This window comes from Mandrillus leucophaeus, unplaced genomic scaffold, assembly GCF_000951045.1.
Source record: "Mandrillus leucophaeus isolate KB7577 unplaced genomic scaffold, Mleu.le_1.0 Scaffold347, whole genome shotgun sequence".
In the NCBI taxonomy this organism is placed as follows: domain Eukaryota; kingdom Metazoa; phylum Chordata; class Mammalia; order Primates; family Cercopithecidae; genus Mandrillus; species Mandrillus leucophaeus.
The window spans coordinates 162,828-176,205 of NW_012103665.1; the positions used below are offsets into that span (position 1 = coordinate 162,828).

Sequence of the window (13,378 nt, forward strand, 5' to 3'; positions counted from 1 at the left end):
CGGACCCCCAGCATCCCCCAACCCCTTCGTGCATGAGTTACATCTCTCCCGCCTCCAGAGGGTGAAGGTAATGTGTAGGGAGCGGGCGTCGGAAGGACCCGTGGGGATAGAAAATGGGGCCGTTTGAGCCCTGGCAAAGGTGGGCTTGGGGATCCATGAGAAGGAGATGGCTGAGAGGCTTGCGGAGCTGGAGTCCGAGGGTGCGCACGTGGGGGCGGCCGCGGGTGGGCAAGGAGCCCTGGAGAGGACGCTGCGGGCTTGTGCGATAGACAGGCTCGAAGATGTGGAAGAACTGAGTAGGTGGGGATGGAGGACTGCAGGGGACCCTACGGTTGGAGAGATGAAGGACGCTGGGGAATGCGGATTACATTCTGCAGAGCCCGATGGCTAGGATGGAGTTAGAGGCTACGGGAAGCCGGGGGTGGGGGCGGGGGCGTGCCGAGTGTTCCTCCGAGGCATGACTTAGAGGGAAGACGTTTCTGGGCCAGGAGCCTGCGACCTTGTGCCCTTTCCTACACTCCCTCTTCCCACTCCCTCCAACCCCCCTCCACCCCGCACTGCAGCACCTCCCGGTGGGGGCAGGGAGGCTGAGAGGGAGGTTGGCTACAGGAAGTGGAGGGCCGCGCCAGCCTAGGGGAACTGGGAGGTGGTGTGGGGAGTGTCCAAGGTTTCTGCTGTCATCACCTCCCCGGAGGCAGGCTCCAGGGGCTAGGTTTGTTTACCTGCTTCTTCCCCAAGGCAGCCTATGGAGTCACCCTGGCTCCTGGCAACCTCTCCCATGCGGAGTGGGGCCGAGCTCCTGTCTCCCGTATCCCCCAGTACTATAGGATTACTGTTGAGCAGTGTTAGAAACTGACCTCGGGCCTGAAAACTGGACCTCTCGCTGTTTACAACCCTCTGCCTCCTAGGCCCGAAGTGGGAAGATCTGTGCACCTGGTTTCTGTTGGGCATAGGAGCTATTTATGGAACAAGATGTGGGGGAGGAGGACCTATCTCTAACCTACTGTACATCAAGCACAGCGCCCTGCACTTTCGCTTGCATTCTTATTAAATCCTCTAACTGCTAGATGCGTTTTATGACGTTCGGTTTTATAAGTGGGGTAGGGAACAACTGAAAGACAGGAACTAAGGCCCTTGATGCCATTAATCTTTTATCCTCTTGCCCTCATTGGTATCTTCATCCCATCTTGGGTCCCAGTCCCCTCTTCTGTTCCCACACCACCTGTCACATGCAAGGGATGATGGCTGTTTGCTCCCGGGTCTGTCCTTTGTGGGAGGGGGATGCTGTGGAGGGAGCATATCCAAGCTCTAAAGTGGCATTCTCTCGCACCCTTTGCAGTTCTGCCTCCTGGGGGCATTGTTGGCCCCCATCCGAGTGCTTCTGGCCTTTATCGTCCTCTTTCTCCTCTGGCCCTTTGCCTGGCTGCAAGTGGCCGGTCTTAGTGAGGAGCAGCTTCAGGAGCCAATTACAGGATGGAGGAAGTAAGTGGGGGATCAGCCCCCAGAGACCCTATTTCTCTTCCCTGCTGTCTATTCTGCTCCCTCTTTAAGAAGAAAAGGGAGGATTCTGAAACTATTCTGTCTAGCTTGGGTAGATGAGATGAGTCAGCCAAGCTCAGACGTGGTTCCCAGACCTCACCTCTAAGTAATGTGCCCTGGTATGTCCCAAAGTGGCCAGAGACCTTGGCCCCTTGGTCACATCCTATTTAAGGGTAAAAGAGGGGTGCCCTACTTTCCCGGTGCCTGAACCTGGGGGCGGGTGAGGGTTAGAACCACTGCGTCCGCTGATACCCAGCCTTGCCCTGGCAGGACTGTGTGCCACAACGGGGTGCTAGGCCTGAGCCGCCTGCTCTTTTTCCTGCTGGGCTTCCTCCGGATTCGAGTTCGTGGCCAGCGAGCCTCTCGCCTTCAAGCCCCTGTCCTTGTTGCTGCCCCACACTCCACTTTCTTTGACCCCATTGTTCTGCTGCCCTGTGACCTGCCCAAAGTTGTGTCCCGAGCTGAGAACCTTTCCGTTCCTGTCATCGGAGGTGAGAGGGTTCAAAGCAGGTGAAGGGGCAGGGTGACAACTCTGTGCAAAAAAAGCCAGGAATGAAGACACTGGAGACTACTGGCCTCCAAGTGGGGAGGGACTGTTGGCAAGTGAAATATAAATTAACACCCTTAGTCAACCAGTCTTAGATTCTGAGGGCTGGGACAGAGAGAAGGTGTTGGAGGGAGTTCTGGTCAGTGCTCTAAAAGGACAACTACTATAAAGGGATTGTCCCAGGGCAAAGAGATAACAGGCCAGGCGCGGTGACTCACATCTGTAATCCCAGCACTTTGGGAGGCCGAGGCGGGCGGATCACCTGAGGTCGGGAGTTCGAGACCAGCCCCACCAACATGGAGAAACCCCGCCTCTACTAAAAATACAAAAAAATTAGCCAGGCGTGGTGGCCCATGCTTGTAATCCCTGCTCCTCGGGAGGCTGAGGCAGGAGAATCGCTTGAACCCAGGAGGCGGAGGTTGCGGTGAGCCGAGATCAGCCATTGCACTCCAGCCTAGGCAATAAAAGCGAAACTCTGTGTCAAACAAAACAAAACAAAAAAAAAGAGAGATAGCAGAAACTTCTCACACTGTTGAGGAAGTAGAGGCTGCAGATGTTACTGCCCCTAGGTAGGAATGAAGTGATTCCTCTCTGTATCCTTCCCAAACCCAGCCCTTCTTCGGTTCAACCAAGCCATCCTAGTATCCCGGCATGACCCGGCTTCTCGCCGCAGAGTGGTGGAGGAGGTCCGAAGGCGGGCCACCTCAGGAGGCAAGTGGCCGCAGGTGGGTAAGGGTCTCAAGACCATCTTCTCACTTGCCATGTGCTCCTCAACAGGCTTCCCTTTCCTCTCTCCTCAGTCTTGTTCAGCCTTCTTCACCTCATGCTGCTCTTTTCCCGCAGGTGCTATTCTTTCCCGAGGGCACCTGTTCCAACAAAAAGGCGCTGCTTAAGTTCAAACCAGGTGAATACAATGATAATGCGTGATGGGCTGTAGGAAAAAGAAGTTCCAGATTTGGGGAGGGACTCTGAAGTAACCCAGGAAGTGGAAGGGTGGGAGGGCTGGGAGAGGAAGGGAGACAGGGGGCCTCCTAGCTAATGCTGACAAGTTGGGGAGTCAGAGAGAAAATTATCAATGAGTGGAGCAAAGCCGTGTCTCATTTGAGAACTGTCCCAGACCTCCATACCTCATGCCCTCTGCCTGCTTCTGTGTACTAACCTCTGCCTTGTGGGGGTGGGGGGTGGAAATGGGATTTAGGAGCCTTCATCGCAGGGGTGCCTGTGCAGCCTGTCCTCATCCGCTACCCCAACAGTCTGGTGAGTCTTAGTCCAAGAAAGCGTGGAAAGGGGGAGCACAAATCCACCCCAAATGGAAATAAGTGAAAACTGTTGGTGCTATGATGGGATATGCACTGGGGGTGTGACCAGAGGTGGGATCAGGCCCTCTGCTCAAAGGTGATTGGCCAGTTCCAGGGGAAAAAGTAATGCTCTTCTGCCCTCACCTCTGTTTCTCCCATAGGACACCACCAGCTGGGCATGGAGGGGTCCTGGAGTGTGAGTTCTGGTGTTTCTGGGGTGAGGGTGGGAAGGAGGGGTCCATCAGAGAATTCCTGACCCATCTTCCAATCTCCAGACAAGGTGAATGGCCCTTCTTCATCTGAGGACTGAGAGAACTCTAGAGGAGACACCACTTTCCCCCTGATGTCCCCATATAATCTGGCTGTGCTTAGATTAGCTATCCCACCTAAATTGTTCCTGCTGTAATTATGGCTCCTATGCACTTATTTTCCCGTGTTTCTGTGATTTTCTCCCTCGATTATCCCTTCTTGAGAGCCCTCACCATCAGCATGCCTCTTGCCTTTTTCTTCCATTACTCAAAGCTCCTCTTGCCTACAGTTCTTCCTCTGGCATATCCATGCAGCTCTGCTCTCGTTCTCTACCGCGTTTCTGGCCCTTCCGTGTGTCTCCCAACTGCATATTCACCCACCTGACTGTATGTCTAGGAGCCCATCCCCATATCAACAGGCAGAACTCTTCCCACTCCCCGCCTGGGTTGGGGAAGGGGAGTGGGGTGTGGGAGCCGGGGAAGGAGCCCATAGTTAGAGATTGGTGAGCATCGAAATCTCTCTTCTCTTAGACTCCAAGTCCTCTGGCTCACAGCCTCTCAGCCCTGCAGCATTGTGGATGTGGAGGTATGGCTCCCATGGGTGGGGTGGGAGAATGTACATCGCACACTCCTGAAACCTTGGGAAAAGAGGGTGGGAGTGGTCATACCTCACTCTGAGGTTCTGATAAGAATTGTGTGTGTCTGTGTTTCAGTTCCTTCCTGTGTATCACCCCAGCCCTGAGGAGAGCAGGGACCCCACCCTCTATGCCAACAATGTTCAGAGGGTCATGGCACAGTGAGTGCCCCACAAAGTATTTCCTGGAGCAGTTGCACAGGGCAAAGGAGCCACCAGGGGGTGGAGGGGGGGGACAAGGTTTTCAGGCATAGGTTGTGGAGCAGGCAGTGGGAAGGGCTGTTGAACAGCTGAGACAGAGGAGGGGAGATTTAAAGGGGCCTGATCTACTCCTCCAGTCAGCTTGCCAGGGTCAGGAACCAACCCTCAGAAGTTTCTCTGCTTCCTTCCCCTCCATCCCATCCCTCTTCATCCTGTAGGGCTCTGGGCATTCCAGCCACCGAATGTGAGTTCGTAGGGAGCTTGCCTGTGATTGTGGTGGGCCGGCTGAAGGTGGCGTTGGAGCCACAGCTCTGGGAACTGGGAAAAGTGCTTCGGAAGGCTGGGTAAGTGGTTTTGAAAATGAGGGTGTGAGCAGTGTCACAGAGAGAGAGAGGGAGAAACAGAGTAGGAAGGGGAGAAATGAGAAGCAGGAAGGAAAATCTTAAAAATGAAAAAATCTGGAAAGATAATGGAGTAAATAAAAGGAAATGGGGAATAAATGGAAGGATATGTAATAACGCAGGTGAAAAAAGTAAGAAGGGCTCTCAAGGGACTATGAGTCAGTACATCTTAGAAAAACAGCAGCTGAACCTGTACTGGTGGAACTCTTGGTACTGGGGCTGAAGTCCTGCTCGATGGTGTGTCCAGAAGGAAACTGAGACAGCTCTCTGCCTTCAACAATTCCATTGTAGGCTGTCCCCTGGCTATGTGGACGCTGGGGCAGAGCCAGGCCGGAGTCGAATGATCAGCCAGGAAGAGTTTGCCAGGCAACTACAGCTCTCTGATCCTCAGACGGTGGCTGGTGCCTTTGGCTACTTCCAGCAGGTAAAGGAGCTGGAACAAAGAGCAGAGCAGAACCCAGGCTTCCCTCCAGGCTGACACGTTCCTAGTGGCTGTATCAGTCTCTCACAGTTTGGAGTCCTCAGTGCATGTTCTAACAACTGTTGTTAGATGGCCATCCCCTGAAATCCACTGAAGATTCATTTTTTAATCAAGCATTAAGAGCAATGTTATCATTATGAGGACGAACAAGGTAGAAATAATCAGTGAGGACTATAAATTTCTGAAACCACTTTAGGGAGTGGCAAAGGTGGGGAATCATAAGACCTTGTGGGGCACTGGGTGAGGGGTCTTTGAAGAAGAGCCATGAAGGTTACTTGGGAAGATGACACGTAGAAGCAACAACACTGGACAGTTAGATGGTTGAGAGCTCGAGACCCAGATGTATCTGTAGGACTTGGGCAGATTATTTTAAATATCCTATAGCTTTTCTAGAGGAATTTTCTCAAGATTCTTAGCAAGCCGTGTATTTCAAGATTTAACCAAGTTCCCCGGTCAACTTACAAAAGTCCTAAAAGATTCTTAATGCTTATGAACAACCAACAATGGTCCCGGGGGGCTTTTTGATCTGAGATGCAGAATGTGACCCTCAACATCCTCTGAAGGGACAGAGTGACCACGTGCCTAGATTCCTTAGATTGAGGCAGACTGTCCCTGAAAAGAGCTTCCCCGACTTGGCCTGTAGCAGAGCAGAAACAAATTCAGATGCCGTGGTCTCCCGCGGAGCTGGTACAGCAGGCATGCTCCTCGTGTTTTTCATAAGAAATTATGCCTGTGGCCCCCTTTCCGTCTGTTGGACCAGTTCTTCTGCATAGGCTGAGTCAGAGAGAACCAGTTTGTCTAGCCTGGGGACCAGGACTGCCGTCCACTGGCATGTCAGAAACTTCATGGGAGCTTCAGCGTTCCTGAGGGATTCCCTGACATTCCTAGGAGATTCCTTTGTGGGAGGGCTTTGTCACCAGGTGACCTGAGAGAAATTCCAGCGATCCTAAAGAGTTTGGGGCTCACAGTTCTGAGGGGAGCAATCACAGGGATCACCCCTACTATTTGCTGAGAAGAGGGAGGAGTCAGCATTGCCCTGGTTTCTTTTTCACTCCAGGATACCCAGGGTTTGGTGGACTTCCGAGATGTGGCCCTTGCGCTAGCAGCTCTGGATGGGGGCAGGAACCTGGAAGAGCTGACTCGTCTGGCCTTTGAGGTACTGGGGGGCGGCGGCGGGGGGGTGTGCTTAGTGGCTATGCTCACCCCACTCCAGGAGGCCTGTTCTGGTATGCCGTTCCCAGTAGCGTCTAGATAGTAGGCACTTGGTATCGAACCGAGTACCACAGTGCCTAAAACTGCAGACCCCCAGCCTCTATGTTGAGGCCTAGCTGGGAACGAGAAGAAGGAAGAAGACGGAAAAAGCTAGAAAGTCTACAGTTCTGCAGAAAGGGCACTGAGGGTCAGGGAAGGCTTGTGCACCACCCTTTTGGAAGAGGAGGAGCCTGTCAGGCCAGTCTGTGGGGCAGGGTGAGGCCATGGCACGAGGAGAGAACTTGACTCACATCCCTTTCTCTCCCAAGCTCTTTGCTGAAGAGCAAGCAGAGGGGCCCAACCGCCTGCTGTGCAAAGACGGCTTCAGCACCATCCTGCACCTGCTGCTGGGTTCGCCCCGCCCTGCCGCCGCAGCTTTGCATGCTGAGCTGTGCCAGGCAGGACCCAGCCGAGGCCTGTCCCTGTGTGAGTCACTGCCTTCTCAGCCCCGCACGGGCACTTGGGGCACCGCCAGCATCCAGGAAAGCCCTGGGCTGGGAGGGAACAAGGGTTAGTGACCAGTGCTGGTGATCAGAGCCTGTGAGAAGTGAGGCTGGGAGGAACAGGCTGGAAAGGAAGAGAGGACACAAACCTGGATTTGAGAAGTTAAACACAGTAGAGGGACAAGATGTTTCAGTTCTGAGAAAAGAGCCGGGGGATTCTCTTCTCATTCTTAGATCTTTTCACTTTTCCGCATCTCTGATTTGTCCAGGTCAGTTCCAGAACTTCTCCCTCCATGACCCACTCTATGGGAAGCTCTTCAGCACCTACCTGCGCCCCCCACACACCTCTCGAGGCACCTCCCAGACACCAAATGCCTCATCCCCAGGCAGCCCCACTGCTCTGGCCAACGGGACTGTGCAAGCACCCAAGCAGAAGGGAGACTGAGCGCCTCAGCCTCTCGCCCCTCCTCCTCAGGGCAGCGCCAGGGGCCTCCCCTGTGCCTCAGCCCCACCCCCTCCTCCTCAGGGCAGCGCCAGGGGTCTCCCCTACGCTCAGCCCCTCTCTGCTCCTGTTTGAATTTTGTTATTGTTGTTTGGTTGTTTTTTTTTAAGTTGATTTTAATTTTTTGTTTGGCTGATTTTTTTTTTTGTAAAAAACTATTTTATATATAAATATAAATCTATATCTATTAAAAAAAGGAAGTCCAGTCACATTGACGTTATCATTACTTGGGAAGGAAAGGGATGAATGGTTGTAGGACGCCTTTTGGAAGATCCCGAAGGTTTCCAAGGTTCATCCTCTTGGCCATAGCTGGATGAGTCTTCCTCACTATCAGATGGACAGGGCTCCTTCCTGTACAGAAATCATACTGAGGTTCCCTATCCTCCTCCTGCTGTCATCTCCCATATGTACATTTTAACAGACTTCTTCGCGAACCTCTTTTCAGCGCATTCCCTCTTGTTCTGTCCTCATTAGAGATTAAAAAATAGCTTGCTACCATTCCATATTTAATAATCCTACTGAGACTTGATTCCATCGCCCCTAGTGGAAGCAAGGAGCTGTCAGTAAGGAACCAGCCTCCTCCCTGCAGGTCAGACCAGCCACACAGGAGGGTTTCTCTGCCACAGGATGAGTAAGGACACTGAAGTCCTTTCTGTCCAGCCTCTTTTCAAGGAGGAAAACAAGACCCCCAGACACACAATTATGGACAATTAGAAAATTAGGCCGGACATGGTAGCTCATGCCTGTAATCCCAGCACTCTGGGAGGTTGGGGCAGGCAGATGGCTTGAGCCCAGGAGTTCAAGACCAGCCTGGATGATGTGGTAAAAAACAGAAAAATTAGCTGGACATGCTGGTGCACACCTGTAGTCCCAGCTACTTGGGAGGCTGAGATGGGAGGATTGTCTAAGCTCAGGAGGTTGAGGCTGCAGTGAGCCATCATTACGCCACTGCACTCTGTAGTTTAGGCTACAGAACGAGACCCTGTCTCAAAAAAAGAAGAAAATTAGATCTCTGTCCCAGAGATCTAACAGGTAGAAAAGCATCTTTCTATCTATAGACTTAAAGGGAGGCAGATAATTAAAAGATGCCCAGATAAGCCTTCCTGACACCAAGTCCAGGCTTGTGAAGAGGGGATGTATAAAGCGATCATTGGAGATTCCTCAGTTTGGGGACTTATCACAGCCTGAGAGCCCGTCGGTTGCCAGGAGGAGGCTGCAAGGAGCCAAGATAAGGCTGGAGACAAGGTAAGCTCTATGGATTTGTAGAATTTTCAAGACTACCCCTACAGTCTTCTTTATAACATCTTACCCTATGTAGCAGCAAAGACACGAGTACAGAAAAAGGCACTTTGAGAGCATTTTCCAACAAAAACACTTTATTCGTTTTCTTTCTCTATAGCTGCTTCCAAAGGTGACTCCCCCTGCAGCCTAGCCAGTCTGACCTCTCTCTCCATGCTTGCCACTTTTGCAGAACAACAAAACAACATTGGGATGAGATTCAACATTGGGATCTCCATTGGTGGGCAGCAGGGCTGGAATCTACTCTGGGGCACCCACCTTTAGGGACTGGCAAGTGGGGTCAGATGGTCCTGCTGCTCCCTACTGGCTACGACGTCGTTTCTTCCTTCTGCCTGTGGCAAAACTGTCACACCGCCTTTTACGAGGCTGTGAGGATCGAACTACTCCCAGAGCTAGGGGTTTCTCCCTGGGGACCCCAAGTTGAGCTCCTGAGTGGGATCTCTTTTCAGTAGGGGCTGGACCTCCAGCTAGAGCTCGCTTCCCAGACTTGGCAACGGGACATGGAGGTTTGCTGGGGCCTTTTGCCCCGGCAGGGAGCAGGTGGGATGCTCTCTGGCTGCCCTGACCTGAGGCATGGTGAGGACTGAGAGGATGCCCCCTTGGTGACAGGCTAAGTTTAGAGGCCAAGAGGTAAGCAAAGTTGGAGAGTTCCTCATCCTCTTCCTCTGCTTCCTTCTTCTTTTTCTCCTTTCCTTTGGCCCTATCTGCTGACCTGCGTGTTTTACTAACAGAAGTCTCTCTCAGAACTATGGCGTCCCTGGTTCCCCATCTAGGGAAAGTGCTTCCAAGGCCCTGGTGAGATGATGTTTTGGGGGTCCCAGTTGTGTAAGACTCCTGACTCTCTTGTAAAGAAGCAAGGTTTTTAGGCTTGGACAGGTCAGGATCCACCCTGCCTTCTCCTTGGGGGTCACAAGAATTAACATTCAATGGGCAGGTGTCCTTGCTGACCCTTAGTTGGAGGCCACAGTCATCTTTAACACCTAGTATGTTGACCGGTTCTATGGTTTCCAACAGAGGAGAAAAGGAATTGCCTCTGCTCCCTGCCTCTTGGCTGGCGTCAGGCAAGGAGGAGGCATCCTCGGTCCCCATGATAAGGACACTGTCTTGGCATGTGGGCAGAAGGGTTTCTTTGGAAGACCCCAGTGTGGAACCGCCAATTCTGCTTTCCAGCAATGGGAAGCAGCCTCCTGCCCGCAGATCACTGGGGTCCCCTGTGGTTTCACGGCTCTGCTCTTGATTTTCTTTGGACCTCAAGGCTGGGCTGTTGGCCCTCAAAGGTCCTGGCAAGCTGCAATCATTTCTCTTTTCTAGGGCAGCTGCCGCAACTGTGCCTCCACAGGGAATCACACTGCTCTCCGTACCCCCAGGTACTATGGTTTCTCCAGGACCCAGGGAAATGCTGCCGCTGGAGCCCAGGCCCTGGCAGCCTTCCTGACACTCAGTTACACACGCCTCCGCTTGGAAGCTCTCTATGACCTCCTCTATGTGTACGGGCAGCTCCAAGTCTACAGCAGCCATCTCACCGCTCAGCCAAAGTCCTGGGCTGAGAGAGACGTCGTCCCTGTCCCCAGCTGCTCTAGGGGAAGGATTCTGATCATAACTCTGAGCCATGGGGGTACCTCTGTCATCTCCCCACATGGCTCCTGCAGAGCCTTCCTGGGACACTGCGAAAGGCTCCTTCCCTTGAGGAAGCCCTGCACGGCCCCCCGTTTGTTGTCCTTTCTGCGATCCCAGGACCTGCTTTTCTAACCCTCGTCCCTGCAGAGGAGCCAGCTCTGCAAGTCCAGCATCCAAACTGGGAGTGCTGTCAGGCTGGAAACCTTCCTGCCAACAAAGGGGCAGAGCCTCTGAGGTCCTATCAGCCACCAGGCAGCGCCCAGGCAGCCCTGCGCCTCCTAGATGGCCATCTCGAAGTCGCGATACCTGGTTTATAACCTTCCCAGACCCTCTCCTCTCCATACCCAAGGGTCCCGGAGTTCCCTGGAGAGCTGCAGGTTCTGGCTGCAGGTCCCAGCTGCTGGGGGATGGCAGAGTGTTCCCATCCCTGTGCATCCCTCTGGGGCTCCCTAGGCCTTGCTCCTGCCCACCATGCACTTCTCTTGCCCGTTTTCCTGAAGAAGAAACCTTTCCAAGGCAAATGGCGCCCCCAGCCCCCTGAAGCCCAGGTGAGGGTCGAAGCCGCCCATCCCCATCTTCATCCTCATCAGAAACAGAAGGACTTGAGTCCAACTGAGCTCCACTGTAACTTGGAGGCGCCTCTGCATCTTCCTCCTCTTCTAAGGCCAAGAGTCGCTTCTGGACCAGCTGGAAGAAATGGACAAATAATCAGTGCTATACATGATTGTGAAAGAGGTGACTGAGTGGGTGGTACAAGATGGTATTTGGGCAGGGCAAGGAAGGCAAGCAAGTAGTTTAAGCGATGGTAGCAAAGACAGATACTGCAGCTCTTTCCCACCTCCTTGTGCCCTATTCCCATGCTGTGAGCCCTAACATTCTCATTTCCTGTGTTTCCATAGCCCTCTACCTACTGGTTCTGCACCTGAAACCCAGTCCCGAAGCTGTTCATCTCTAGAGCCGTATCACCCTTGGCAGTGTAGGGTTAGATAAAATCTTGCAAGCTTCTTGTTCTCATATTTCCTATACCCCAGTTTTACCTGGGCAAGAGTGAGTCCTTCTTCTTGCTCTAGCTCCTCAATTAAGGCCAAGGGATCTCTCTGTTTTTCTGGGGACAGCAGATCTGCCAGAAATTGAGGGTGAATGACGGCCTCCACCTGGATAACAGAAGGAAAAGTGATGTAAGTCTGTAAGCAGGTAACCTGTGAAACAAGGGGCTTTAGAGAAGAAACCATGAGCTCCCCAACTGTCCCCTCTTACCCCTCCGGTATTGTAAACTGACCACCACCGGCTACACACGTTCTCATGATGATGCATGCACACACATTACTCAGTTACAGAACAAAACCTCATTCCTACTACCTTGGACAAAGCCCAGATCATTAGTTCCCGGGAGTACCCACCCCAAGGATCTGCTGGAAACCAGATGTGCAGGCCCAGCTCACCTTGGAGACAAAGACCTTCTGAGAACACAGCTCATTGATGTAGCTCAGGAGACCTGGATCTGGATACATGCCTTCCTCCTCCTGCTGCCCTTCTTCCTCTTGTTTTCCATCTGACTCCCCAGTGGCCAGCTGAGTCCCCACCAGCCCTTCCATGATGTCAATATACTCCTTTACAGCTTCTGGTGGGATCTCCTTGGGCGCCTCAGCAACAGGAGGTCTCTGGGCTTTACGCTGACGCCGGCGGGGGGCCCGTGCCTTGGAGGCTGCCTTCTTCGGAATGTACACTAAGGGAAGAGATAGATAGGAGAATGGGAAGTAGCACAGAAACTACAGCTTCTGCCTCCCAGCTCTGTGAGGCCAGCAATCTAGGTACATTGAAATGGTTCCAGGCTGGATTGGGCCAACCTGAAAAAGTACCAGCCATGGGAGATTTAGGATCTAGAGGACCTAAGAATCACTGTATGAGGAATTTTGGAATCCCTGAAATTCCAAGAAACCTCCCCGATCCAGCCCCCATTTCTTAGGCAGATGAGGCATTATGTGCTCAATTTAGAGTCTTGGTGAGAGCAGTTAGTTTACTTGACCAACATCAATACCTAGTTCAGGGCAAAAGGAACCTGAGAACCCAGCCTCCTATGGGGTGGTCTGCTTGGAATATCAAATGCCACTCTCCAGAGGGAAAGCGGCAGAGCCTGGGCCATGCCTTCTCTAATCTGTGACTGGCTTCTGTACACCTCCCTTTGAGCCTTTGGCCCTCGGCTCCTGTCAAAATTGGGTAGCCTCACCTGGCTGCTGGCAAACCTCAGAGGCCAGGGGCCCTAGAGGATCAAGTTTCAAAGGGGCTGCAGGAGACAGGCCCAGAGAGCCATTCATCAGCTGTGAGTTCTGAATCTGCATCTCCTCAGCCTCAAACTCCATGAACCTGCAGAGGATGAGAAAGGCATAGGCAATGCTAAGAAGGAGACCAGACCCGTCAGAAATCCAGACGACAGTCAAGCATGGCTAAGAAAGGAAGTGCTCTTAGGCGGGCAAAGTCTGCCTAAGTCATGTCACCCAGGAGGGTGGTCACAGGTGGCTTAACCATATTTCCAGGGAAACTTCGGGAGCTCGGCACATAGTTCCTTCCCCTATCGTCATCACTTAGGAAGCTTAAGAAAATGAATGGCCAGGTGGGGTGGCTCATGCCTATAAACCCAACACTTAGGGAGGCTGAGGTGGGCAGATTGCTTGAGCTCAAGAGTTTGAGACCAACCTGGGTAACACGGCAAAAACCCATCTCTACAAAAGATACAAAAAAATTAGCCAGGAGTGGTGACGTGCGTCCAGTCACAGCTATTGTGGGGCTGAGATGGGAGGATTGCTTGAGCTCAGGTGGTGAAGGCTGCAGTGAGCCCTGACAGTGCCAGTGCACTCCAGGATGGGCAACAGAGTGGGATCCTGCCTCAAAAAAATTTTTAAAAAGTGAAGTATGGCCG

The 13,378-nt window shown here is 52.7% G+C and overlaps 2 protein-coding genes across 2 annotated transcripts in view; one reads left to right on the forward strand and one right to left on the reverse strand.

Moving 5' to 3' along the window:
• Positions 1-7,554, forward strand: part of LPCAT4 (lysophosphatidylcholine acyltransferase 4) — a 10,867-nt gene extending 3,313 nt beyond the window's left edge. Inside the window, exons 2-15 of the mRNA XM_011989129.1 lie at positions 2-67; positions 1,340-1,482; positions 1,810-2,030; positions 2,699-2,811; positions 2,930-2,990; positions 3,285-3,343; positions 3,546-3,580; positions 4,164-4,218; positions 4,346-4,428; positions 4,686-4,811; positions 5,160-5,292; positions 6,407-6,505; positions 6,870-7,026; positions 7,313-7,554. Of these exons, the coding sequence (XP_011844519.1) occupies positions 2-67; positions 1,340-1,482; positions 1,810-2,030; positions 2,699-2,811; positions 2,930-2,990; positions 3,285-3,343; positions 3,546-3,580; positions 4,164-4,218; positions 4,346-4,428; positions 4,686-4,811; positions 5,160-5,292; positions 6,407-6,505; positions 6,870-7,026; positions 7,313-7,488 (1,527 nt within the window). The 3' untranslated portion in view covers positions 7,489-7,554. The remainder of the gene's footprint in view (position 1; positions 68-1,339; positions 1,483-1,809; positions 2,031-2,698; positions 2,812-2,929; positions 2,991-3,284; positions 3,344-3,545; positions 3,581-4,163; positions 4,219-4,345; positions 4,429-4,685; positions 4,812-5,159; positions 5,293-6,406; positions 6,506-6,869; positions 7,027-7,312) is intronic.
• A 1,349-nt stretch (positions 7,555-8,903) lies between these two features.
• The window catches only part of NUTM1 (NUT midline carcinoma, family member 1), a 13,770-nt gene continuing 9,295 nt past the window's right edge, over positions 8,904-13,378 (reverse strand). The window contains exons 2-5 of the mRNA XM_011989094.1: positions 12,689-12,825; positions 11,904-12,187; positions 11,499-11,615; positions 8,904-11,148 (exon numbers count right to left, since the gene is read on the reverse strand). Of these exons, the coding sequence (XP_011844484.1) occupies positions 9,145-11,148; positions 11,499-11,615; positions 11,904-12,187; positions 12,689-12,825 (2,542 nt within the window). The 3' untranslated portion in view covers positions 8,904-9,144. The remainder of the gene's footprint in view (positions 11,149-11,498; positions 11,616-11,903; positions 12,188-12,688; positions 12,826-13,378) is intronic.